At 44.1% G+C, this 27,003-nt stretch overlaps 1 protein-coding gene across 2 annotated transcripts in view; it reads right to left on the bottom strand.

Moving 5' to 3' along the window:
- Positions 1–447: 447 nt before the first annotated feature.
- Positions 448–27,003, bottom strand: part of CATSPER3 (cation channel sperm associated 3) — a 36,172-nt gene continuing 9,616 nt past the window's right edge. For both annotated transcript variants that reach the window (XM_049649204.1, XM_049649203.1), the window contains 6 exons: positions 9,831–10,070; positions 4,227–4,409; positions 3,414–3,554; positions 2,937–3,056; positions 1,596–1,753; positions 448–627 (listed from right to left, as the gene is read on the bottom strand). In XM_049649204.1, the coding sequence (XP_049505161.1) occupies positions 522–627; positions 1,596–1,753; positions 2,937–3,056; positions 3,414–3,554; positions 4,227–4,409; positions 9,831–10,070 (948 nt within the window). In that variant the 3' untranslated portion in view covers positions 448–521. The remainder of the gene's footprint in view (positions 628–1,595; positions 1,754–2,936; positions 3,057–3,413; positions 3,555–4,226; positions 4,410–9,830; positions 10,071–27,003) is intronic.

The raw sequence follows: 27,003 nt of genomic DNA, 5'->3' as shown, positions 1-27,003 counted from the left end.
TTCTGTGTCTCTCTCTCTCTCTACCCCTCCCCCACTCCTGCTCTGGCTCTCAAAAATAAATAAACATTAAAAAAAATTTTTTTAATATAAATAAATTAAAAAAAAAAGAGGTTCCAAGACCAGTGGTGTTACACCAGCTCAAAGGGGCCATACACACTTATGGGGCTGCCAGAGGCCCTCCCTGGTCTAGGGGTCCTGAGGTGGCTTTCCCAGGAACCCAATAAGTCCTCGCTGCTGAGGTCAAGGGAGGGGATAGCCACTGTGGCCCCTGGATGTGGCCTCTGGCCAAGGTCAAGTCTTGAGCATCTCTCTCCCCACTCCCCAGGCCTGGCTATATCATGTTGAGGGAGGGAGTAGCCCAGGCAATCAGAATTCGTGGTCACCCACGTAGACCCAACCCCGGCAGCGGGGAAACACCATAACCCAAAGGAGCTGCAGAGACGTCAGTTCAGAAAGCTTGTGTTTAATGGGGGGGCCTGTCACGTCCTGCAGGTCACACCGGCACCTGGTGCCCACGCCCCCTACTGCTCAGTGGCCTTTTCAGAGGACTGGGACTGTTTCTTCTGCGGCAAGTCTTCAAGCATCAGGCTCAACACGTGTGCGATCTCACAGTACAGCTCCTGAAGCCTGAAAGTGGAGGCAGGGGAGAGGGGGCCTGAGCTCAGCGGGGGAGGTTCTCCATGCCACCCCAGCTCCGCCCACCACATGCCTGCACCTATGGATTCACCACCGCTGGCAGGTATGGGTTCAAGGGAGAGAAGGGCTGTAGGCCAGATCAGGACAGCTGGAATCCAGGTCTGCCGCTGTGCCTGTGGCCCCCAGAGTAAGTTATTTTAACACATGTGTCAGGCTGAGGACAACAAATCCTGGCTGTAAGTGAGGTGACTGTGTGGAGGTGACCAGACACTGCCTGGCCCGCTCTTGGGCCAAAAGTGGATGTTGCCTGACCCCCTCCTTTGAGTTTCTCTAGTCCATGAATTCCTCCAGGATGCTTTTGTCGAGAAACCAGCCTACTGTGTCCTTCCTTGCTCAAGAGCCCACTGTGGCTCCTCAGTGCCATGCCGGGCTCCTTCCAGCTCAGTAACAGACAGGTATAACTCCAGCTAATGCACACAGAGCACAGCCCTGGGCCGGGCCAACTCAAAGCTTCACACACTGTTTTTATAGAATCAGCCCAGTAGCCTCTGGTATGACAGGTGGGGAAGGGGCAGAGACCTCCCCAGAGTCATAAAGAAAGGTAGCTGTTGGAACCAGGCCACAAGCCTCAGCTCCTGCCTTGCCAACCAGCACTCTTTCTTCTGACTTCTGTAAAGGGGGCCGTGAGGAGGGGCCTGAAGAGTCTAAAGGGCCAGTCAGAGCAGGCCGGGGAGGGACAGGGGAGCAGAGGCCCCTGAGCCACAGGCCCATCCACAGCCACACAGGCCCTGTGCATACATGGAGTCGTGCATTTCCCAAGAAGGGCCTCCCTGCACTCACCCTGCACATCAGCCACCGCCCCCCTGCTCTCCCAGGGCACCTGCCAGGGCCCCACCCTCGAGGAAGCCTGTGGACTAGGAAAGGCTTGGTCTCCCTGGGCCAGCGGGGCTGGGACTGACTTGCAGATCGTAGTGTCCTGGTTGTCCAGGGTGGACAAGTAGACGTCGATGAAGGGCAGACTGGTGCCAAAATCATCCAAGACCATGGGGTCAGTGTGCCGCAGGGTCTTCTTGAAGTTCTCTACCAGCTCACTGAAACTTTTGTAGTCACCTTTTTTCTAGAGAGGCAAGCATAAAGAGGGCAGTGAAGAGGAAGAAGTAATACCCCAAGATGCAGAGACCTGGGGATCCTGATGCTAGCCCCAGGATAAGTCTTGATCTTCTTAATCACAGGTTCACCCCCACTCCTTCCAAGCCTCAACCCGCCCTGACCAAGGTAGCCTCATGAGCCACCATCACTGACATGAGGACAGGTGACATAGACAGGAACCAGTGAGAGCCCGAGTGCAACTCGGCGTGGTCTCACCCTGCCCTGGACAAACCTGGTGACAGTCAAGACAGGCGGATGTCTCCAGCTCAGAGGAGGGGCTGAGGAGGGATGCACTGACTGCATGGGGGAGGGAGGGCAGGGGTTCAGACCCAGCAGAGCATCCAGGGCTCGGCATGATTTGTTTGGAGAGCCCAGGCTGAGAAAAGACGGCTCTCCCCCAGGCTTTCCCCATTGTATCATGTTTGACAGAAGATCTCTAGCCCATTGCGCTCATCCCGGTTCCAGTTTAGAAAAAACAGAGTTGAACAGAGCACCTGGGTGGCTCAGTCAATTAAGCCTCTGACTTCAGTTCAAGTCATGATCTTGCAGTTTGTGAGTTTGAGCCCCACATCAGGCTCTGCACTGAGAGTACAGAGCCTGCCTGGGATTCTCTCTCTCTCCCTCTCTCTCTCTGCCGGTGCCCTGCTCACACACACACTCTCTCTCAAAATAAATAAACCAAAAAAAACTAAATTAAAAAAGGAAGGAAGGAAGGAAGGAAGGGAGGGAGGGAGGGAGGGAGGGAGGGAGGGAAGAGGGAAGGAAGGAAGGGAGGGATGGAGGGAGGGAAACTAGAGTTGAGCAGCACCTGTCAGGACCTCCACGGCCTCATCCACTGGGTGCACAGGTGCCTGCCTGGCATCCAGGGGGCCTCAATAACAAAAGCACTCCAGGCAGAGGGCCTGGAAGTGGAGTTGTGCCCAGGAAGAAGGGAGGAACTATAACTATAGTACTCAACTCTCTAAGAGATCCAGAGAAATACAAAAATAGAATAAAGCCTGACTCTGGAAAATACAGGGTATAGGCACCTGCCTTACCTTAGACCAGAGATGTCTGACGTGAGCTGGCCCCAGGGCCCTTTGTGACCTTTGCTTCAGCCCTGACTGTCCATAGACCAGTTCTTTATCCACCCGCCTGGGGAGATCACCTACCTGTGTCTGCATCAGCCTGCTGACCTCTTCCTGCTGCCTCTTCACAATCACCTGCTTCTCCTCCATGAGTGTCACATGTCTCTCCGCCATCAGCTCCCGTTCAAACTTTTTAATGGAGTCCTGGAGAGGGGGAAGATGGAGGTAAGATACAAGCTCTCACTGCATACCCACCCCGTTTTTCTTCTTCCCTAGTCTTACACTGCCGCTAAAGTCCCTCAGCAGGAGGATACCCCATGCAGGGCCAAGCCCGCCGCTCAAGCAGCCATCTGTGGCTGCAGTGACTCTCCGAGCCTCTGTCCTGCTGACTGCCATCCCAGGGCAGGGAAATGCACTGGCTCAGGGAGAAGAGGGGGCCCAACTGGTCGCCTCCTCCCTGGCCCTGGAGACTTAGCCTGCAGCTCCACCTGCCACAGCTGAGCCCACAATCATTACAGGTGCAGCTGAGCCAACCCCCAGTCCTTACAGGTGCAGCCTCACCTCAGTGTGGATGATCATCACACCCACGAACATGCTGAGGAAGACGAAGGAGGCAAGCAAGATGAAGATGATGGTGAATGCCCGGCTGAGAGCCAAGTTCCGATTATCCAACTGTTCCTGTAGGTCTGTCCAGCCATCGACCTGCTCAGGCAAGGCAGGGCATGCCAAGTGCCAAGGCCCAATGAGACAGGCCTCCTTCTCACCCACCCTAGGGGAGCCCCAGCCCCACTGAGAATGCAGCTGGCTCTGCCTTCACATCAGCCTCTCCCCACCAGCCCCCATCCACTCCAGCCCATATATGGTGGCCAGGGACTCAAGTGCAAGGCACCACTAGGCATAGACAGTACTGGCCAAGGGGTCGCAAGGCACCCCATCCTTCCAAAACAGCCACTGGCTCTCGGCAAGGCCCTCCTTTGGAAAGACCCCAGAGTCTACACTTCTAGACTTGGGCTTTGCAGGCCGATTCTGATCGGATTTGTGACAACCTAGTCCCAGAAAGCCTATGTGACATGGGCATCATTTCTAAAGTAAACTTAATCCAAGTGAGTTCTCTTTTGAGAACTCTTTGAAAGTTTTATAACCCTGTGGGACAAATGGGAATGCTTTAGGGAGTCACATGATTAGAGAGAGCAGTGGACCCCTGGCCAGGGCCCTGGCCTCTGCTTAGTCCCGGAAGGCCAGCCTTCAGCTTACCCAGCCCAGCTAAGTACCTGATCATGAGGAGGACCCCATGGAAGGCCCAGCCTGTCCACACACCCACACCCACTCCCTTCTCAAGGCCCCCACCCCCACCGCTGTTCCCAAACACGGTACCGTGGCCAAGCTGAAGAGGGTAAAGAAAGCCACAGCCAGGTTCCCCCAGTTATTCGGGTCACCCCTGTCTGGAACTCCAAACAGGCAGAAGCCCAAGATGGCGAAGATGAACATGAGGACGAAGAGTAGGATGATCACGGAGGCCACGGTGTAGGCTGTCTGCCCCACGGCGGTGATGAGTGTCTGCAAGGCAGAGGCACTGGGGCTAAGCCAGGCTGCCAGGCTGGGAGCAGCTCAGAGGACAGGCCCAGGGTGCCCGACCACAGCTGTCCCCAGTATCCAGTGCCAGGCCTGGCACATAGGAGATGCTCCATAAAGGGTTGGGGGAATGAATGAGTGAACGAACGAGCGAATGAACGAACAGGAACTGTGCCCAGACTGAGAGCTGGACCAATCCAATAGTGGTTCAACAATGCCTGGCCTCCACCCTCAGTCACCCAGGGGCAGACTGTGTGCGCTGCCTCGGGCCTGGGTGTCTGCAACGGCACCACCAACCACTTCCCTCGAACCCCACCTGCCTCTGTGGTCATCCCAATGGGTCCCGCCCCTGCTTCTCAGCTGAGGGCCGGCCTGAACGCTCTTCCAAGCCCAGAAGGAGTTGGGGAGCTACCCTAGGAGAGGGAATGATGAAGGCTAAGAGGAACGTGGCTTCCCATTCGCCCCGAGTACTGTTGCCCAGGCAGGTCTCTGGCTTGTGACCTCAGTCTTGCCCTAGGAAGTGGGCATTTGTCTGACCTCCCACTATGTTGACCTCTCCAGGGAGCACAGTGTATGGCTCCTTACCGTTTATTCTCCACACCCTGGAGTCTTGTAGTAGTAGTAGGAGGAGGAGTAGGAGTAGGAGTTCAAGACATGTTCACCTACCTACATGCTGCAACAGACACTGTTTTAATGCAGGTGGGTGTTATCATTCATCACATTTCAAGATGAGGAAGCACGGTCTCAAAAAAGCAAAAAGCCTTGGCCGGCATCACGCTCCGATACAGCAGCAGACCTAGGACCAAGTCCCGAGCCCTGTGCCTTGTGCCACCAACTTCAACCACAAAAGCCCCCTTTCCCAAGTCAAGAAGCCGTTTACTGGCTCAACACTAGGAACGGAGGTGCCGGATAGAGCTGGGCCACAGGACAGGGAAGCGTTGGCACTTCGGGATAACTGGGGAAGCAGAAAGGCAAGCTGAGTGCCCCAACACTGCCCTGCACATGGACTGCTTTGACAGCTGGCTGCAGAGGGGAATGCTGCCTCTCCTTGCGGGAAGAAAGTCAGTGTTTGGGGATTAATTCCCAAAGAGGTGAGATGCAAAGAACTGGCTCCCTCCCTGCGATACAGAGACAGAACTTCCTTCCCAAGAACTACCATGAGCGAAGGGGTCAAGCCCTCATGACAAATGCTGCAACGGGACGACGCGGTGTGCAGAAGAGGCCTCCCAGGTGGCCAGGGAAGGGGCAGCCGACAGTGGGAGAATGGAAACACCACGGAAGGGGTGGAGGATGGGCTCCAGGGGGGTGTCCACTCCCAGGCCAGCCCGAGGCCCAGTGCTACCTGAGGCCAAAGCCGAGCAGCCTCGAGAACGGCAGTGGAGAAGAGGCCATGCTCTCCAGAAGCCCTGACATGTGGGAATCCTGACAGCTGGCCTTGACGATGTTCTTCAAGCACAACCCAGGCGGTCCCACTTGGTCTGCAGTCCAGGGGTAGAGAAATCCAATCCCAGCAGATGCTGCCCAGAAAGAACCCCACAGGCTAGAAGCTCCTTCCCAAGGAAGACTTGAGCTTTCAAAGCTACAACCTGACCCCCACAGGTGCCTGGTTTTGAATTCTCAAATTCTTTGGAGAAGCAATTCCTGGTTCCTAGCTCAGCTCTCCCGGGCCCTGGGTCGAACCACAGCCGTCCTCCTGGCCCTGGGGCGTTCAGGGTACAGAGAAGAACTTGAGGCATGGCAGGGACCCAGGACCAGCCACTCTTGAGAGAGCACTTCTGTGCAACTGCTCTGATGTGTGGAAAGTGATGAGCTTCAAGGAGAAGCCCCAGCGTCTCCCAGGTTGTTCCTTGGGCTAAAACACAGATAAACGGGGCAATGTGGCCCTCGGGTGCCCAGCTAACAGAACCTCTCTGTGTGCAAAACAACAAGGAACTATTTCCCCATGGTACAGGTTTACTGCCATGTGGTGGATGAGAGTGTCATTTTAATTAATCAGGGGATAGGAGCCAAGATGGGCCTGAGTGCTAGCTTTGGGCTCTGAGGCTATGGCTCTGTTAGAGCCTCGTTTGGACTTCAATGAATATAAATTATCACAGAGGTGCAGGTCCCTCCCTTTGGCACCTCCAGCTCCACCTGGCCCGTGTACAGAGGCTGTGTAATCTAGAGTCACTTCTGTGCCCCTAGGGATCTGGGGTCTAACGATATCCCATAGGCCTTGGCAAGCCACAGGCAAATGGCTTGGTGGTCCCCAGGAAACAACTTTGGGACACAAGGTTTGGCTTAATGACAGAAACCCCTGAGGTCAAATATGAGCCACATGTCCCTGCGAATATTCCATCTACATGTCCATGGGTCTCTGTTCACGTCTACAAGAACCAAAGGCTGAGCAAAGGCCTGTAGTCACCAAGCAATTCAGGCTGGGTCCTGGGACAGACCTTGGTCAGCTGGGAGGGCTCTCCTCTCTTCACTGGATCCCTGCCCTGGAAATATGGGCTGTCTCTGCCAGTCCCTAAACCTCAGGCATCTTCAGGCCTTAGCCTCTGACCAGGCTACCGTGACATTCAGCAAATAGCTCATTCCCTCAGCTTCACAAGGTGCCAGTCTGTGTCACTGTCCCTCCCCCAGACCCCTGTTCTATCTGCTTCCCTCCTCCCCATGCAGCCTTAGGCTTCCTTTCCCTCAGCCCACAGCCATCACCTCCTTCATCACATGCCTCCCACAGGTTTCTGCCACCTCCAGTCCATGGCGACCTCTCTTGTGACCTCACCTGAAAATCCTCTCCTCCACAGGACATTACTCCTCAGCAACCCTCTTGAGGAAGGCTGACTATTCCTCACCAGCCTGATTCAGGAGACCATCCCCCGTCTTGCCCTGAGAGACCCTGTCATCATGGGCAAAGCCCCTGCTTCTAGAAAAGTCCAGCCTTCTAGCTAACTACTCACCCTCATGTCTTGGAATCTCTGCCTCCAGGCTCCACACCATCCTGCTGTCATCCTCAGAGACTTCAGGATCCCTATGGAATATCAACCATCTCCCAGACCTCTTTGTCCCTCGACTCCCTCAGTCCCAGGGACCTTGGCACCATTATTAGGCCCTTGCTCCCTTGGTACCCAACACCTGCACAAACTAGACTATACTTCCAACTGTCTTTCTGATGGTTCCATCACTCTGAGGTGCCCATCAACCAGCATCCACCGCCCAAGGACCTCCAGTCTTCTTTCCTGTCCATGTGCCTTACTACCGTCCCTAACTGACACGGACTCCAATACCCAGCACCTCTGACACTCCCCTCTCCCGCTTCTAGGACACATTATAGGCTTTATCTCTAGCCTACAAACAAGGGGAGCCACTCTCCAGTTTGAAAGGAAGGTGACTGTGATTTGATGTACCCTTTAAAGATTCTCCCCAGCTGCAGGGGCATCTCCTCTCTTGGTAGTGTGGGAAGCCAGGGCAGGAGTCCTGATGAAGATGGGTGGTGATGGAGAAAAGATGATGGCTGTAGGAGTGAAAAGATGTGGACAGGTCACTAACTATGTAGGAGGCCATGTAAGAGGACTTTGAGACAGAGGCATTAATGCTGACACTCAAACTTACAACCTGGCAGTTGAATGGGGGTGGGGCGCACCCTTCACAAAAAGACCCAATGCAGGAGGAGGAGCCAGGCTTTGGGGATGAGGGTGGGGCAGAGTGATGATTTCCAGTTTAGACAAGTTTGAGTCTGAGGAGCACGTGAGATGTCCAGGAGGCCGTGGGTCTGAAAGTCAGGGGGTGGCGTGGGAGGGTGCAGACCCCTGAAATGTGGAAAAGATCACCAAAGAGGGTATGCAGAGTGGGAGCTGAAGAGCACCCAGGACACAGTCCTGAGAAAACAGCACCTGCGGGCCGGGCGAAGAAAGCACACATCCGAGCAGTCAAGTCATGCTCAAGAGGCTGGAGGAAAACCAAGAGAAGGCGGTGACAGGGAGGCCAGTGGAACTGGCCAGTAGACTTGGTGACAAGGAAGTTGTTGGCAACCTCAGAGAGGCTAGTTCCTTTGGAGGGAAGAAGCCAGAGCACAAATGACAGGTAAGGCAGTGGGGACTAGAAGTACACATACCTCTTTCCAGGAGCCTCCCATGAAGGGAAGGAGAGGAGGACTGGCCTATGCTGTCTGGGAGGGGCACACAGGCACGTGACTACATGAGAGCATGGAATGAATGGGGGGGTGGATCTGTGGCAGGGCTATCTTTTCAACATTCTCCTCATTTTCTCCCCCAGGCCTGGGGCTGCTGAGTGTAGAGCCCAGGTCCTAGACAGACACGCAGGCTGGGGCTGGGGGCAATGTCTCAGCAGAACAGGCCAACACACACCCTAGCCGCTCAAATGGGTCCAAAGCAGCCCCCTCCTGGAGAAGCATGGATACGGGGCACAGAGCCAGGGCGAACTTAAGGGCAGTTTGGTTCGGCTTTCTGGAGCCTTCTGAGCCAAAGAGCTGCACGTGGTGCACCTACAGCTTCCAGAACAAAGTTGTAAGATTATTCTCTTCAAGAGGCAGCAGATTTGGGGCGCCTGGGTGGCTCAGTTGGTTAAGCATCTGACTTCGGCTCAGGTCATGATCTCTCGGTCTGTGAGTTCGAGCCCCACCTCGGGCTCTGTGCTGACAGCTCTGAGCCTGTTTCAGATTCTGTGTCTCCCTCTCTCTCTGATCCTCCCCCGTTCATTCTCTCTCTCTCTCTCTCTTTCTCTCTCTCTCTCTCTCTCTGTCTCAAAAATAAATAAACATTTTTTTTAAAAAAAGAGGCAGCAGATTTTTCATTGTACGGGGAAAGCAGTGAGTGGCCAGAGCCACCAAAAAGCTGGGGACTCCTGGGAATGTAGTTCAAATGTAGCCTGTGCCATAAGAAGTCAGTCCTGGGGGATCAGGTCATGATCTCACAGTTCCTGAGTTCAAGCCCCATGTTGGGTTCTGTGCTGACAGCTCAGAGCCTGGAGCCTGCTTCTGATTCTGTGCCTCCACCTCTTTCTGCCCCTCTCCCAGTTGTTCTCTGTCTCTGTCTCACAAAAATAAACATTAAAAAAAAAAAAAAAAACTTAAAAAAAAAAAGAAGTCAGTCCCTTTGTAGCATGGGAGAGAGGATAAGTTCAAGTGGCCACTGGAGTCAGACACACCTTTCAAATCTCATCTGTGACATCTAACTGCAGAGTGACTATTGGCCTCAATTTCTTCATCTGCAAAATGGAACTAATAATACTTTTCCTCAATTGTTCTAAGATTAAATGAGACAATATTGGTAAAGATCTACCTGCCACACGGTAGGATTCAGTAACTGGATAATGGTAGTAGAATTATTATTTTGTCTGGGGCTGGTGGGCCGATAGGCCCTGCTGTCTACACTCCCAGGCCGAGGTGCCCCCCAGGTCACTCACCCGGATACCACGGCTATAGGTGATAAGCTTGAGGATGCGCAGGGATTGAATGCCGTCAGCAATGTTGAGGTAGGGGTAGTGCTTGCCCTTGAATTTGCGGAGACTGTAAGGAATGAAGATAATGATGATAATGATTATATCCAGCAGGTTGTAGCCATCCTTCCAGTAGTTGATGGGGTCCACGTAGAGCTTCATGCAGAACTCAGAGCTATAGATGGACACAAAGATGAGCTCCGAGACCTGCAGGGATGCCAAGGGTTGGAGAGTCAGGCCGAGCCACAGAGCCCCGGAGTTCCACCCTCTCCCTGCCTGAGGTACTCAATCAAGTGGGTGCATTGTCGGAGGGAGGGTACTCCTAAGTCACCCATGTGACAGAGAAACCCAAGCAGAGGCCCAGGCGCACAGTGCACACACAGTGTGCCTGATTCTCCTCTTTCTGAGTCTTCCCTCCCTGCAGCCCTAAGCCTGGGGCTAGTTCGGACCCAGGGTGCTTAAGAATGATGGACTGACTGGCAGACAGAATGACCATCTAGGCCCTGGTATTAGCAACTCGACATGTCAGGTGACCTGAACGTAAGCTTTCCCAAAGAGAAGATCCCAAGTTTTCTAGCCAACCTGAATATCCAAATTTTTAGGAACAGAGATGAAATACTCAAATATCTACTAATAGGTATCAATTAATCACACATCCCAAAATCAGTTAAGTGAACTATTTCTGAAGAACACTAAGCTTTTTTCCTCACTTATATACTTTATGAAATAATCTTATTCAAAGTCTTCTCATGCATCTATAACGCCAGTGGCTTTGATTTTACCAGGGGAAAAAAAAAAAAAAAAAAAAAAAACTTTGAGTCAAATAACTTTTTCCTTATCATCGGTGCACTGATTCACTGAAGCAGCTTTGTTGACTAAGCATCTCCCATGAGGCAAGCAAGCACTGTTTTGGCATGGGAAAATGCAACAATGAACAAGGCAGAAAATGTCCAGGCCCCATGAAGCTTATGATCTGGTAGGGGAGACAGAAATGAACGCTCAAACAAATACATAGACAGTGTAACATCAGAAAGGAACAAATAGGAGAAAAGGAAAGAGCCAAAGGGGAGAGAGGGACTGGTCATGTCAGGGAGCTGACACAGTCATGGCAGCTGTGTTAGAAAAGGTGGTGGTGACTGGAGGCCTTGAAATGGAGCCATCATAAAAACTGGGACAAAGTTCCCAGATGTTAAGTACAGGGGTCTTACGCCGAGAAAGGGTTTGTTCAAAGAACAGCAGAGTCAGCATGGCTAGAACAGAAAGGGGAGGCAGGCCATGTAGGGAGGGCCTTGTAGGCCTGGTAAGGGCCTTGATTTTAACCTCCACCTTGGAGGATTTTGAGCAAGGGAGTGATATGAACTGATTTACATTTTTATGAGATCTAGATGGAAAAGAGACCGGTGGGGAGCTGGCAAGAATAAGGACTGGAAGGCGACTTTGGGAGGAGGTGACAGCAGGAGAATTACTTCCCACAGTCAGCCAGCAAGAGGTGAGGTTAGACTGGACTGGATCGGGGGATGGTGTGGCGTCGAAGAGAAGAGGCACAAGGAGGAAGTATTATGTACGCTGCCATCTCAGGAGTCACTGCTGGAGCCCGGGGTGCACAGGAAGGCAGAAGGCAGAGAAGACTCTAGTGTTGCAGACAGAGCAACTGGGTCAGCGGGGATGCCTTTCCTGAGATGAGTTTCGGGTGAACTGAAGTGGACTAGAGTTTCTGGAGGGAAATAGAAAGGTTTTTGAGGGGCGCCTGGATGGCTCAGTCAGTTGAGCATCTGACTTCGGCTCAGGTCATGATCTCACAGTTCGTGGGTTCCAGCCCCACGCCGGGCTCTGTGCTGACAGCTCAGAGCCTGGAGCCTGCTTCAGATTCTGTGTGTGTCTCTCTCTCTGCCTCTTTCTCTCTCTTCTCTCTCTCTCAAAATTAAATAAACGTTAAAAAAAAAAAAGGAAGGTTTTTAAGATTTATCACCTTTTAAATATCTGTCAGATGCTGCCACTGGAAAGGGTAATTCAAGCCACAACTATCCATTTGGGTAACAATAAGGCAGCTGGTGTTTTATTTGTCCTGTATACTTATGTTTGTGGCCCCTACTTGGCAACCATTTACATACATTTTTATTTCTTAACTACTATGTAATATTTAAGATACACAAGATGATGTAAAAAAAAATAACAGAATGAACAACCATATATTACCACCCAGCTTAAGAAATAAAACATTATTACCATGCAGGCAGTCTCCTGTCCAGCCCTCAATGACCCAGTCCACTTCCCTTCCATGAAGGTAATCCGACCATAAATCCGGAACTCCTGTATTTTATACTCTTACCACATATATATCCCTAAAAGTACATGGCATCCTTCTGCATTTTTTCATATATTACACAAATAGCACAGCCACTGAAGTATTCTTTGGCAATTTGTTTTTCTTTTTTTTTTTTTTTTCATTTAATATCTATGAGATTCGTCTCTGTTGCGTTCGTAAACCTAGTTTACAGTTTTACTACTATGTAGCAATACCACTTAGGAAAATACTGTAATTTATTTATCCAAGAACCCACTGGGTGATATTTGGCTTGGTGGTAATTTTTACTATTGCAAGCAGCATACTGGTACAAAAAGGTAGAGTAAAACTTGTATGTTTTATCATACCCATGTGTAAAGCTTCTCCCACTAATATCTACGATATCTACTAATATCTACGAGTAGAATTAGTGCCGGACGTCAGCATCTTCCACTTCGTCGAATAGAGAAGTGTTTTCTGAAGCTACTGTACCGATATACCTTAATATCAGCAATGTTCCTATCGCTTCACGTGTTCACCAACACTTCGTACTGTTGAACTTCTTCATTTCTGTCAGTCTGATGAATATGCAGTGGTATCTGATTTTTTTATTCTGCTTGTCATTTCTCTAATCATTAGTGAAGTTGGACATCTTTTTATATGTTTAAATTGTAAGCTGCCTATTTCTTATCTTGTGCCAAATTCTCTGCTGGATTGTTCTTTTTCTTACTGGCTTGCAAGACAATCAAATTTTCACGTATTCTGAATCTGTACTATGTGTCACAAATATCTTCTCCTACGCTGACGTATGTTTTCACCTTTTCAATGATCCTTTGATGAACACAAGTTTAAAATCTTAATGGAATCAAATTAATCAAAGCTGTTTTTTCATGATTTATATATTTTGCATTTTGTGAAAACTTTCCCTCCTGAGATCCTGTAAGTATACTCTCTTCTAAACATTTTAAAGTATCACTTTTCCTGGGTCTTTTTTTATTAAAAAAATTTTTTTTGACATTTATTCATTTTTGTGAGAGACACAAAGCATGAGTGGGGGAGGGGCAAAGTGAGAGGGAGAAGTAGAATCTGAAGCAGGCTCCAGGGTCTAAGCTGAGATGGTGACCTGAGCCAAAGTCGGACACTTAACCAACTGAGCCACCCAGGCACCCCTTGTGTTGGGTCTTTAAGCCAGTTGTGTGTGCTGTGAGGTAGAGATCCAGTTATATGCTTTCTCCACATGTACAACCAATGGTCCTAGGACTGTTTCCTGCAGAATCTTCCCTGGTGCCACAGGTACGTCTTCACACGGGCCAGAGTCTGGTTCCAAGCACTCTACCCTGCTGTGCTGGTCTCTGCTCCTGCTTCATTACCCTGCATTCATTACTAAAGCTCTCCAGAAAGTCCTGTTACCTGGTAAGTCAGGCCTTCTCTCTCCTTTTAACTGTCAAAACCATCTTGTTCATTTGCTTTTTGTCTTGCATTCTTTTCTTTAAATTTTAGCATCAGCTTTTGGCAACCCGTAAAAAAACCCTGCCTTCTGGATTTCTCTGGGGAGAATGCATCTCTAAGAAATTGAGCCTTTCTATCCATGGTCTAATAGATCCTTCCATTTCTGTCTTTTTTTTTTTAATTTTTTTTATTAGTTTTCTTTATTTTTGAGAAGCAGAGAGACAGAGCATGAGTGGGGGAGGGGCAGAGAGAGAGGGGAACACAGAATCAGAAGCAGGCTCCAGGCTCTGAGCTGTCAGCACAGAGCCCGATGTGGCCCGAACTCATGAACTGTGAGATCATGACCTGAGCTGAAATCAGACGCTCAACCAACTGAGCCACCCAGGCGTCCCTCTTTGTCTTCTTTAACTACCTTTATATATTTGAATTGTTTTCGCCTTAAAGATCACAAAAGTCTTTTATTAGATTTGCCTCTAGTATTTTTCACATTTTCTTATTAGAAGTGCTATTTTATAGCTGATACATTCAATGTATTTGATTGTATTTATTGGTCATATATCCAACAAACTTGTTAGACTTTATAATTAACTTTGGAGCACCTGGGTGGCTTAGTCAGTTGAGTGTCCTGACTCTTGATTTTGGCTTAGGTTGTGATCCCAGGGTCGTGGGATCAAGCCCCACATCAGGGTTTGCACTGAGCCTGGACCCGGCTTAAGATTCTCTGACCCTGCACCTTGCCTGCTCAAGTGGGCACATGCACTCTATCTCTCAAATAAACAAAATTATTAACTTTATTAAGTAGTATTAACTTTATCAACAATTTTTTCACAAAACAATTTTTTTCAGATTATTTTGGGGTTTCTATGCAGAAATGACACATTTTTAACACCTTGAAAGAGAATACTGCTAAAGTTTCATCACTGAGTGTGCATTTTGATGTAAGTTTTACATAATCAGTTTAAAAATAAGTCCTTTCACGGGACACCTGGATGGCTCAGTCAGTTGAGTGTCTGACTTTGACTCAGGTCATGATTTCATGGTTTGTGGGTTCAAGCCCCACACCAGGCTCTGTGCTGACAGCTCAGAGCCTGGAGCCTGCTTTGGATTCTGTGTCTCCCTCTGTCTCTGCACCACCACCACCCCACCACCCCACTCACACTCTGTCTCTCTCTCTCTCAAAAATAAATAAATGTAAAAAAAAATTTAATAATTCCTTTCTATCCCTAGTTTGCTAAATTTTTATCCTAAAGGATATTCATTATCAAATTTTTTTTCTGCATCTCTCAAAATGATCTCATGGTGTCTTTTTTTCTCCTTTAATATTTTAAGCTGGTTAATAAAACGTGTAAATTCTTCTAATACTTGCCTTCCTAAAAAAAAAAAAAACCAACTTGACAACGATATACAATCTTTTTCATACATTTTGATTCAGTTTCTCAATGTTCTGTTTGGGATTTTTGTGTCCATGTTCATGTAATCGGATGTTATTTGTCTTTCTCATACTGTCCTTGTCTAGTTTGGGCACTAAGTATCCTGCAGAAATGAAATTCACAAAATGAATTGTCTGTGGGCAGGGCAGATGTACTCATTTATCTAATCAAAACAGGAATTTTCTGTGTTTGGAATTGTCTCCTCCATGAATATAAAACCATCTAGTCCAGGTGAGTTTGTAGGTTTTGGGGACAGAAAGTTTTAACTATGAATTCAGTGCTTTATAGCACTGAAAACATATAAGGATATATAAAGACTATTTCAGGTTTTTCCTTTTTTACTGGAAGTTTTATAATTTTTTTCTAGAAAGTAATTTCAGCTAGGTTTTTAATTTTTGGCACACAATTATTAGATTTCTGATACTATGTCACCTATAATTTTCCTTTTAAAACTCTAACATAATTCAGGGCTTCTATTTATCTTCAATTGTCTCCTGAATAAAGTTATTTTGTAATTGTTTTCTGAGATCTAACTTTTGGCTTTGTTGATACCTTTTATTGAATGTTCATTTTCCATTTCATTAATTTTTGCTCTTTACTATTTCTTTTCTACTTTCCTTCCTTTTTCTTCTCCTTATTCCTTCTTTTTGATTTTATTTTGTTGCTTTTTTCCAACAAGTAAGCTCATTAATTTTTAAAATGGAGAAATATTTCATGTACCATAAAATTCATTATTTTACAGTATAATATTCAGTGGGGGTGTGAGTTATATTTATAACCTTTGTTTTTGATTATAGTAAAATATGTATAAAACATGAAAATTATCATATTTAACCACTTTTAGGTGTACAATCAATTCATTGGAATTAAGTACATTCACAGTATTGTTCAACCATCAACACTATCCATTTCCAGAACTATTTCATTCTCCCAAGCAGAAGCTCTGTAACCATTAAGCAGTAACTTTACATCCCCTCTCCCCTATGCCCTAGAAAACTCCATTCTACTTTCTGTCTGTATGCATTTGCTTATTCTAGGTACAAACCATGTAATTTGCTCTTTTATATATGGTTTATTTCACTTAGCATAATGTGTTCAAGGTTTATCCACATTGTAGCATGTATCACAATTTCATTCCTTTTTAAGGCTGCATAATATTCCATTTTACATATACACCACACTTTCTTTATCCATTCATTGGCCAATGGACACATGACTTGATTCCACCTTTTGGCTACTGTGAACAATGCTGCTATGAGCACTGGCGTACAAGTATCTGCTTGAGTCCCTGTTTTCAATTATTTTGAGTACACACCTGGTGGTATTGCTGGATCATATGGCAATTCTATGTTTAACTTTTTGAGAAACTGTTTTCTAAAGTGGCTACATGATTTTACATTCCCACCAGCAATGCACAAGTGTTCTAATTTCTTCACATCCACATCACCAACACTTGTTATTTCCAATTTTGGAGTTTTTGTTTTTATAATAGCTATCCAGTGGGCGTGAAGTTGTTTTGATTTGCATTTTCCATTCTAATGACTATTGACTTCGAACATCTTTTAATGTGTTTATTGGTCATTGGCATATCTTCTTCGGAGAAATGTCTATTCAAGTCCTTTGTACATTTTTTTTTAATGGTTATTCATTTTTAAGAGAGAGAGAGAGACAGAGCATGAGCAGGGGAGGGGCAGAGAGAGAGGAAGACACAGAATCCGAAGCAGGCTCCAGGCTCTGAGCAGTCAGCACAGAGCCCAAAGCAGGGCTCAAACCCACCAACCATGAGACCATGACCTGAGCTCAAGTCAGACACTCAACTGACTGAGCCACCCAGGTGCCCCCCTTTGTGCATTTTTAAATTGGGTTATTTTGTTGTTATTGCTGTTGAGTTGTGGGAGTTCTTTATATAGTCTACACGTTAATCTTTTAACAGCTATATGATGTGCAATTATTTTTCCCTTTCTGTGGGCTGTCTTTTCACTTTTTCACTGTCTTGATAGTGCCCTTAGACTCACAAATGTTTTTAATTTTGGTGAAGTCTAATTTATCTACTTTTCCCTTTTATTGCCCATGTTTTTGGTGTCATACCTAAGAATCCACTGCCAAATTCAAGGTCATGACCATTTTCCCCTGTGTTTTCTTCTAAGAATTCTAGCTTTTAGATTTATGATGTTGATCCATTTTGAGTTAATTTTTGAATGTGGTGTGAGGTAGGGGTCCAACTTTACTCATTGCATGTGGATATAAAGTTGTCCCAGAATCATTTGATGAAGAAATTATTTTTGCCGTAAATGAATGGTCTTGGTACTCTTGTTGAAAATCAATTAGCCACATTATTTGGTTTTATCTCTAGGATCTCAATTGTATTCCATAGGTCTACATGTATCCTTATGCCTGTATCACAGTTTTGACTACGATATCTCTGTAGTAAGTTTTAAAGTCAAAAGTGTAAGTCCTCCAACTCTGTTCTTCATTTCCAATACTGTTTTGCCTACTCAGGGCACTTTGCACATCCATATGAATTTGAGAATCTACTTTTCTTTTTTTTTAAGGCAATTAAAATTTTGATAGGGATTGCATTGAATTTGTAGATCATTCTGGAAAGTCTTTGTAACAAGTCTTAACAAGTCTTCTAATCCATGAATATGGGATGTCTTTCCATTTATGTAGGTCTTATTTCTTTCAACAATGTTCTATAATTTTCAGGACACACATCTCTCATCTCCTTGGTGAAATCTAATCCTAGGTATTTTATTATTTTGGATGTTTTTAAATTATTATTTTAGAGAGAGAAAGAAGATGTAAGCAGGGGAGGGAGAGAGAGAGAAAGAATCCTAAGCAGACTCCACACTCAGCATGGAGCCCAATGCAGGGCTCAATCCCATGACCATGGGATCATAACCTAAGCTGAAATCAAGAGTCAGATGCTCAACGGACTGAGCCACCCAAGGTGACCCTTCGCCCCTTGGATGCTTTTGTAAATGGAATTTTCTTAATTTCCTTTACAGATTGTTCACTGTTAGTATAAAAAATACATCTAATGTTCGTTGTTTATCTTGTGCCCTGCAACTGTGCTGAATTTAATAGTCCTAATAGTTGTGTGTGTGTGTGTGTGTGTGTGTGTGTGTGTGTGTGTGTGTATTCTTTAGGATTCTCTATACATAAGATCAAGTCACATGCAAAAAAAGATAATCTCAATTTTTCCTTCCCAATTCATTTTTTTTCTTTTTCTTGCTTAATTCCTCTGGCTAGAACTTCCAGCATAATTTTTTTAATGGTGAAAGCAGTCCCCTGATCCTGATCTTAGATTAGAAAGATTTCCAGTCTTTCACCACCGACTATGATGTTAACTGTGGATTTTTTCATAAATACCCATTATCAACTTAAGGAATTTCCCTTCTATTTATAGTTTGTTAAGTTGTGTGTGTGTGTGTGTGTGTGTGTGTGTGTGTGTGTGTGTGTGTTTTATCATGAAAGGGTATTGGATTTTGCAAATGATTTTTCAGCAAGAACTGATGCAAACATGAATTTTTTCCTTCATTCTACTGGTGTATGACATTGATTGACTTTCGTATGTTGAAGGGATTCCTAGGATAAATCTAGGAATGAATCATAGTGTATAACCTTTTTCAGTATGCTGCTTAGGGGCACCTGAGTGGCTCAGTCAGTTGGGCACCCAACTTTGGCTGAGGCCATGATCTCACCATCCATGAGATGAAGCCCCGCATAGGGCTCTGGGCAAACAGTTTGGAGCCTGGAATCTGCTTCAGCTTCTGTGTCTCCCTCTCTCTCTCTCTGCCCCTTCCCTGCTACTGTTCTCTCTCAAAAATAAAAACATAAAAAAATTTTAAACATGATGCGTAATTCAGTTTGTTAGTATCTCCATGAGGATTTTTGTATCTGCATTCATAAGGAATATTTGTCTGTAGTCTTCTTTTCTTGTGATACTTTTGTCTGGCTTTGGTATCAAGGTAATCCTGGCTTGATGTAATGAATTCAAAAGTGTTCCATCCTCTTCTAATTTTTGGAAGAGTTTGAGAAGGATTGGTGTTCATTTCCCTTTATTTTTATTTATTTATTTTGAGAGCGAGCGAGCAGGAGAGGGGCAGTGGAAGAGAGAATCCCAAGCAGGCTCCCTAACATGGGCCTTAATCCCATGATTCTGAGATCATGACCCAAGCCAAAATCAAGAGTTGGACACTCAATTGACTGAGCCACCTAGATGCCCCCATTCTTCTTTAAATGCAGCAGAAAATTAACAGTGAAGTCATCTGGCCCTGGGCATTTCTTTGTTGGGAGATTTTGATTAGTGATTCAACCTCTTTATATATAAAACTAAAAAAATAGTTTCCTATTTCTTTTGAGTTTTGTCGTATGTTTCTAGGAATTTGTTAGTTTCATCTAGGTTGTCTAATTTGTTGGTGTACAATTGTTTATAGTATTCTCCTATAACCCTTTTTATCTCTATGAGGTCAGTAGTAATGTCCCAACTTTCATTTCTATTATTAGTAATTAGAGTCTTATTTTCCTTAGTCAATCTAGCTAAAGTCATCAATTTTGTCGATCTTTTCAAAAAATGAAATTTTGGTTTTGTTGATTTTCTTTATTCTCGATTTTATCTCGTTCTAATCTTTTTAATTTCCTTCCTTCTGCTACCTTTAAGTTTGGTTTGCTCTTTTTCTAGTTCCTTAACGTCTAAAGCTAGATTATTAATACAAGATCTTTTTCTTTCCTAATGCAGGCATCTACAGGAATGTATTTCCCTCTGAGCACAGCTTTTGCTGCATCCTGTAAGTTTTATCATGCTTTTTAAAATTGAAGTATAATTGACATACAATATTAGTTCCAGGTGTACAACAGTGATTTGACATGTATATACATTGTGAAATGCTCACCATGGTAAGTGTAGTTACTATATGTCACCACACAAACTTATTACAATATTATTGATTATATTTCTTACATGTTATGTTGTGTGTTCATTTTCATTCACCTTAAAGTACTTTCTAATCTCCCTTGTGATTTCTTCTTTGACCTACTGGTCATTTAAGAGTGTTCCATATGTTTGAATTTTTTCCAGTTTTCTTGCTGTTATTGATTTCCAGTTTCATTGCATTGTTGTCAGAAAAGATACTTTGTACAATTTCAGTATTGTTAAATTTATTGCAGCTTGTTTTGTGGTCTAACATATGGTCTATCCTGGAGAATGCTCTGTATGCAGTTAAGCAAAATTATTGTATTTTCTTGATGAATTGACCCTTTTGTCAAATATGTTGTTTCTTGTAACAGTTTTGCCTTAATGTCTATTTTATCTGATATCAGTACAGCCAACTCAGATCTCTTTTCATTTATACCTGCATGGATTATCTTTCTTCATCCTTCTACTTTCAACTTATTTGGGTTGTCTTTTTTTTTTTTTTTTAACATTTATTTTTCAGAGAGATAAAGCATGAGCAGGGGAGGGGGCAGAGAGAGAGAGGGAGACACAGAATCTGAAGCAGGCTCCAGGCTCTGAGCTGTCAGCACAGAGTCCAATGTGGGGCTCAAACTCATGAGCCACAAGAAGTCAGGTGCTTAACCAACTGAGCCACTCAGACGCCCCTACTTTCAACCTATTTGTATCTTTGAATCTCAAGTTAATCTTTTGGAGATAGCATATATTTGGATTTTAAAAACCCATTCTGTCCTAATTGGAAAGCTCAACTCCTCTGCATTTAAAGTAATTACTGACAAAGAAGAAATACCTCGGCCATTCTATTTGTTTTCTATATGTCATACCTTTTTTGTTCCTTAATTCCTCCACTACTGCTTTCTTTTGTGCTTGATTTTTTTTTATAGTGTACCATTTTGATTCCTCTCTTATTTCTTCTTATGTACATTTATTAAGTTATTTTCTGGTGGTCACTCTCATGATTAAATTAAGCTCTTAAACTTGTAACAATCTATTTTTAGTTAATACAACTTTAGCTTCAATAGTACATAACAATTCTGTTTCCTTACAGCCCCATCCCTCCCCCATGTTTTTGTTGTCACAAAATACATTTTTAATTTTTTTTTGTTTATTATTTTTGAGAGAGAGAGAGAGAGAGAGTGTGTGAGTGGGGGAGGAGCAGAGAGGGAGGGAGGGAGACACAGAATCTGAAGCAGGCTCCAGGCTCTGAGCTGTCATCACAGAACCCGATGCAGGGCTCGAACTCACGAGCCATGAGATCATGACCATGAGCTGAAGTTGTATGCTTAAATGACTGAGCCACCCAGGAACCCCACAAAATACATTTTTATACACTGTGCACCCATTAACTATAACTGTTTTATGCATTTGTATTTCAAAGCATACACATACACACATACATACATATATTTAGTTACAAACCAAAAATACAATAATATTGGCCTTTATATTTACCTATGTAGTTACTTCTATCAGTGGATTCAAGTTACTGTCTAGTTTCATTTCCACCTAAAGAACTATCTTTAGCACTTCTTTTTTAATACCTTTTTTTAAATGTTTATTTTTGAGAGAAAGAGTGTGAGTGGGAGAGGGGCAGAGGGGACAGAAGATCTGAAGCAGGCTCCGCGCTGACAACAGTGAGCCCAATGTAGGGCTCAAACTCATGAACCATGAGATCATGACCCTAGCTGAAATCACATGCTCAACTGACTCAGTCACCCAGGCACACCAGGGCAAACTTTAGCATTTCTTGTAAAAGAAATTCCACAAGCTTTTGTGTATCTAGAAATGTTTTGATTTCTCCTTCATTTTTTGAAAGACAGGTTTGCTGCATATTGAATTCTGGGTCAACAGTATTTTTCTCTCAGTACTTTAAATCTGTCTTGTCACTTCCTTCTGTCCTCCACAGTTTCTGGGGAGAAATCAGGTGTTAATATTATTGAGAATTCCTTGTACGTGAAAAGTTGCTTCTCTCTTGGTGCTTTCAAGATTCTTTTTGTGCTTGGCTTTCGAGACTCAATTATGTGTCTCAGTGTGGAACTCTTTGTGTTTGTCCTTGGAGTTTATAGATTCTTGGATGTATATATCCTTTATCAAATGTGGGAAGTTTTTAGCTATTGTTTTTTCAAATATTCTCTTTCTCTTTCTTCTTCTGGAACTCTTAATTTATGTATGTTGATATGTTTGTGTCCCACAGGTCTATTAGACTCTGTTCATTTATCTTCATTCTTTATTCTTTCTGCTCCTCAGACTAAGTTAGATTTGTCTTCAAATTCAGTGATTTTTCTTCTGCCTGTTCAAATCTGCTCTGGCACCCTCCAGTGAATTTTTCAATTAATGTACTTTTCAACTCCAGAATTTGTTTGGTTCCTTCTTATAATTTCTATCTCTTTATTGATATTCTCTCTTTCTTGAAACATTGTTCCCCTGGTTACATTTAGCTCTTTTCCCATGGTTTCTTTTAGCTTCCTGGGCATATTTTACACAGTGAACTTACTAAACTTTTTGTCTAGTAATTCCAGTGTCTGTGCTTTCTCAGGGACAGTTTCTATTCATTTCTCCTGTGTAAAAGTCATACCTGCTTAACATGGATGGAACTGGAGGGTATTATACCAAGTGAAGTAAATCAGTCAGAAAAAATATCATATGTTTTCACTCATATGTGGAATTTGAGAAACTTAACAGAAGACCATAGGGGAAGGGAAAGAAAAATAAGTTACAGACAGGGAGGCAAACCATGAGACACTCTTAAATCAGAAAACAAACTGAGGGTTGATGGGGGTGGGGGCAGGGAAAATGGGTGATGGGCATTGAGGAGGGCACTTGTTCGGATGAGCACTAGATGTTGTATATAAATGATGAATCACAGGAATCTACTCCCAAAGCCAAGACTACACTGTATACACTGTATGTTAGCTAACTCAACAATAAATTATTTAAAAATAAGTAAAGAAATAAAGCCATACCTGCTTGTTTATTGGCATGCTTAATTTTTTTTTAAACTAGACTTTTTAAAAATTTTTTTAATGTTTATTCATTTTTTGAGAGGGAGAGAGAGAGGCAGAGCATGAGAGGGGGAGGGGCAGAGAGGGAGGGAGACACAAAATCTGAAGCAGGCTCCAGACTCCCAGCTGTCAGCACAGAGTCCCACGTGGGGCTCAAACTCACGAACCAAGAGATTATGACCTGGCCAAAGTTGGACGCTTAACCAAGTGAGCCACCCAGGCGCCCCTGAAACTGCACATTTTAAATATTACAGTGTAGTAGCTCTAAAAATCAGATTCTTCCCTCTCCTCTGAATTTGTTACTTTCTGTGGATAGCAGTCATTTGTTTAGTGGCTTTTCTAAAAAGTTTTTGTAAAATTGTATTCTCTGTGGGGTGCCTGGCTGGCTCAATTGATAGGGCATGCAACTCTTGATCTCAGGGTTGTGGGTTCAAGCCCCATGTTGGGTGAAGAGATTACTTAAAAATAAAATCTTTAAAAAACACTGTATTCTTTGTCACATGTAGGTCATTGAAGTCTCTTCCTTTAGCTAGTGTTTAAAGAGATATTTTCTTAAATGCCTCAAACAGAAGAAATAGAGCGAGGAAAGAGAAAAAGAGAAGGAAAGGAAAGGAAAGGAAAGGAAAGGAAAGGAAAGGAGAAAAGAAAAGAAAAGAAGAGGAAGGAGGGAGGGGGGAGGGAAGGAAGAAAGAGAAAGGCAGAGAGAGAAGGAACGAGAGACAGAAAGAGAGAGAGAGGAAGGAAAGAAGGAAGAAAGGAAAGAACGAAGTGACTGGTGGTTCAGTCAGTTAAGTGTCCGACTTTAGCTCAGGTCATCATCCCATGGTTCGTGGGTTTGAGACCCATGTTGGGCTCTGTGCTGATAGCTTGGAGCCTGGAGCCTGCTTCAGATTCTGTGTCTCCCTCGCTCTCTCCTCCTCCCCCTTTCATATTCATTTGTTCTCTCTCTCTCTCTCTCTCTCTCTCTCTCAAAAATAAATAAACATTTAAAAATTTTTAAAAAGGAAGGAAAAAGAGGGAAAAAGGGAGGGAGAAAAGAAAGAAAGAGAGGAAAGGAAGGAAAGAGAAGAAAGAAAAGAGACGGGGGAGGGAAAAGAAAAAGAAACTCTCCTAGTCTTTGCAGACTAACTTTGTGTTGGAAGACCCCTTCAAGGCTTAGCTAAGCCATTTTTCAACTCTACCTTAGCCTTCATTTCCTACTTGTGCTGATCATAGAGATCAGCCAGAGGTGAAAGCTTGGGATCTTCTCAAGTCTTTTCTAAGTATGTGTCCTGCCCTGGGCATTTATGGCTCTCTAAATCCTTCCATATACATGGGAACTTGTCAATGCCTTCATTTTCCAAAGTCTCTCTTTTCCTGGATTTCACCATGTCCTTTGTTTACATCACCACTATCCTGATTTTCATAGTAATCACTTTCTTACATTTCTCTATAGATAGGAACCCATGTATACATCCCTGGAACTAATTCTTCAAGTTTAATTGTAATTTTTTAAAAATTTGATAGGTCTTTTAAGTCTTCCATTCCTTTTTCTCTTTCCTTACACTTTATTTGTTGATGAACCCAGGCAGCCTGACTGGTAGAATTTGCCAGTCTGGATTTTGCTGACTGCACACTCATGGTGTAGCTCAGCATTCTCCTCTGTCCTCTATTTCCCAGAAACAGGCAGCTGGATCCAAAGGCTAGATCAGATTCAGGTTTCATCTCTTTGGCAAGATTGTATGTTCTGTTCTTTCACAGCAGGCATATAATGTCTGGCTGTCTCTCCTTTTATGACGGTAGCAGCCACTGATGCTCATGGCCTAGATCCATTACTTCACTGGGGGATGAAAATAGCGATATCCTAATTCTATCATTTCTTTTTTCATTTATTAACTGGGATGCTTTTTTATTGTAAACATTTTTTATTTTAATATTTTAATGTTTATTTATTTTTGAGAGAGAGAGAGACAAAGCACAAGCAGGGGAGGGGCAAAGAGAGAGGGAGACACAAAATCCGAAGCAGGCTCCAGGCTCTGAGCTGTCAGCACAGAGCCTGATGTGGGGCTCAAACCCATGAACATGAGATCACAAGCTGAGCTGAAGTCGGACGCTTAACCGACTGAGCCACCCAGGTGCCCCTGGGATTTTTCTGTAAAGAGAGTTTCCCCTTACTATGTAATATTACTCAGTAATATGATTTATATAAGGTTAGTAATGTATGATTCTTTCTCTTAATTTAACAGTTTTTGAGATAAAGGATTAGTTCCTTATTACCCTCCAAAGTGACATTAGTGTTTTGGTATCATTGCAAACTTATAGATTGTTTGATGAGTTTCAATCCATTTTAATTATTATCCTTATTGAAGCTCAAAGTGTCCCATCTTTGTCCAGTAGGAGCCTCTTCTTCAAGTTGTTTCATGAGTCCTTTTGACATGACCCCAGTAATCTTTGATAGCTTCCTTGCTATGTGCATGACAAGATACTCCTGACCCAACTATTTCTTGCCCTAGACCTGCAGTCAATCATTTCTCTAAGAATCTCTAATCTGTCTGTTTTGTTTGTTTATTTGTTTGTTTTAGTAAGAAATGGTCTTTCAAAATCAAATTGTGGGCAGTAAGGATGCATAACAGTTTAGCGGTCAATGTTCTAGATCTTTCATGAGTAAGGATGAAATACATTAGTAATTTATACTGATGTTTCAAATTTAAATGTGAAACTACATGGTTTTTACTTAGTTTTGTCTATATGTTTCTCCTTTCTTCCACGATTATTACTGGTTCTCAAGAACACAAAGGAGGGGCACCTGGATGGCTCAGTCAGTTAAGCATCCGACTTGGGCTCACGTCATGATCTCATGGTTCATGAGTTTGAGCCCTGTTTCAGGTTCTCTGCTGTCAGCACAGAACCTGCTTCAGATCCTCTGTCTGTCTGTCTGTCTCTCTCTCTCTCTCTGCCCCACCCCCACTCATGCTTTCTCTCTCTCAAAAAAAAAAACCAAACATTAAAAAAAGGACACAGAGGACAACACAACTAAACTGTCCAATAATTACCCATCTGCTTTATCCTGTATTACACACACAACAGTCTCAAAATGACACAACTACTAGTATCTCCACTAAGCTGACTTCTAACAATGGTTTTAAATTTTTTTGCATTAACTCTCCCCAGTCCCCCCCATTTAGTCATAGTGTATCTTCCCTGCCAGAGGACAGATTCATTACATGCTGGAATCTCTCGTTAACCCACAATTATGATTATTTCTACAAACAATTATGTTTAATGCTCATCTGCATCCTAATGTTGATGCATCTCTAGTCACTCTGGTTGGCTGAAACTTATTCTTCACCAGATTCCAAAGGAAGAGCTCAAGGGAACAGTATCATCCAAGTGTTTTAATGATCGGTGACAGTTTCTCCATGTGCATGATACTTGGAAGTCAGTTATACTGCATCTAGAATTCTTGGTTCACATTTTCTTCCCTCAAGTATCTTAAATATATTACTCCGTTTCCTTTAGCAGAAAGCATTACCAGAAAAAAGTCTGTCAAACATTTTCTTTTCCTTATCCAATTGAGATGCTCACAATGTCCTCTACCTCTTTCCTTTTGAGTCCAATAATTTTACTAGAAAGTCCTGGGGTTTATTGTTCTCAATCCATATTCTCAAAGTGTGCTCTTTCAATACATAATTTTAATTAGTTTATTTCAGGTAACTTTTCTTAAATACAGGTTTGTGTTTGGTCTGTCCCTTTGTTTTTGTTTCAAATTCAGGGACTCCTATTATATTTATGTTGGATCTTTTCTTCCCACATCTTCAATATTCATCATTTTCTCTTGAATCCTTTTTATCTCTTCATTTCTTATGGATTTTTAAAAATCTCTTCCATTAATCTAATATTTCACTTAAGCTATTACCTATTGTGCCTAATTGCTCTTAGTTGCATCTTCAACTTTTTTTCCTTTGAAAGAAAACACACAAGCAAGCAAGAGAGCAGGGGAGGGAGGGAGGGAGGGAGGGAGGGAGAGGGAGAGGGAGAGGGA

Source organism: Panthera uncia, assembly GCF_023721935.1.
Source record: "Panthera uncia isolate 11264 chromosome A1 unlocalized genomic scaffold, Puncia_PCG_1.0 HiC_scaffold_17, whole genome shotgun sequence".
NCBI lineage: Eukaryota > Metazoa > Chordata > Mammalia > Carnivora > Felidae > Panthera > Panthera uncia.
This window is presented reverse-complemented; position numbering and strand designations above follow the sequence as displayed.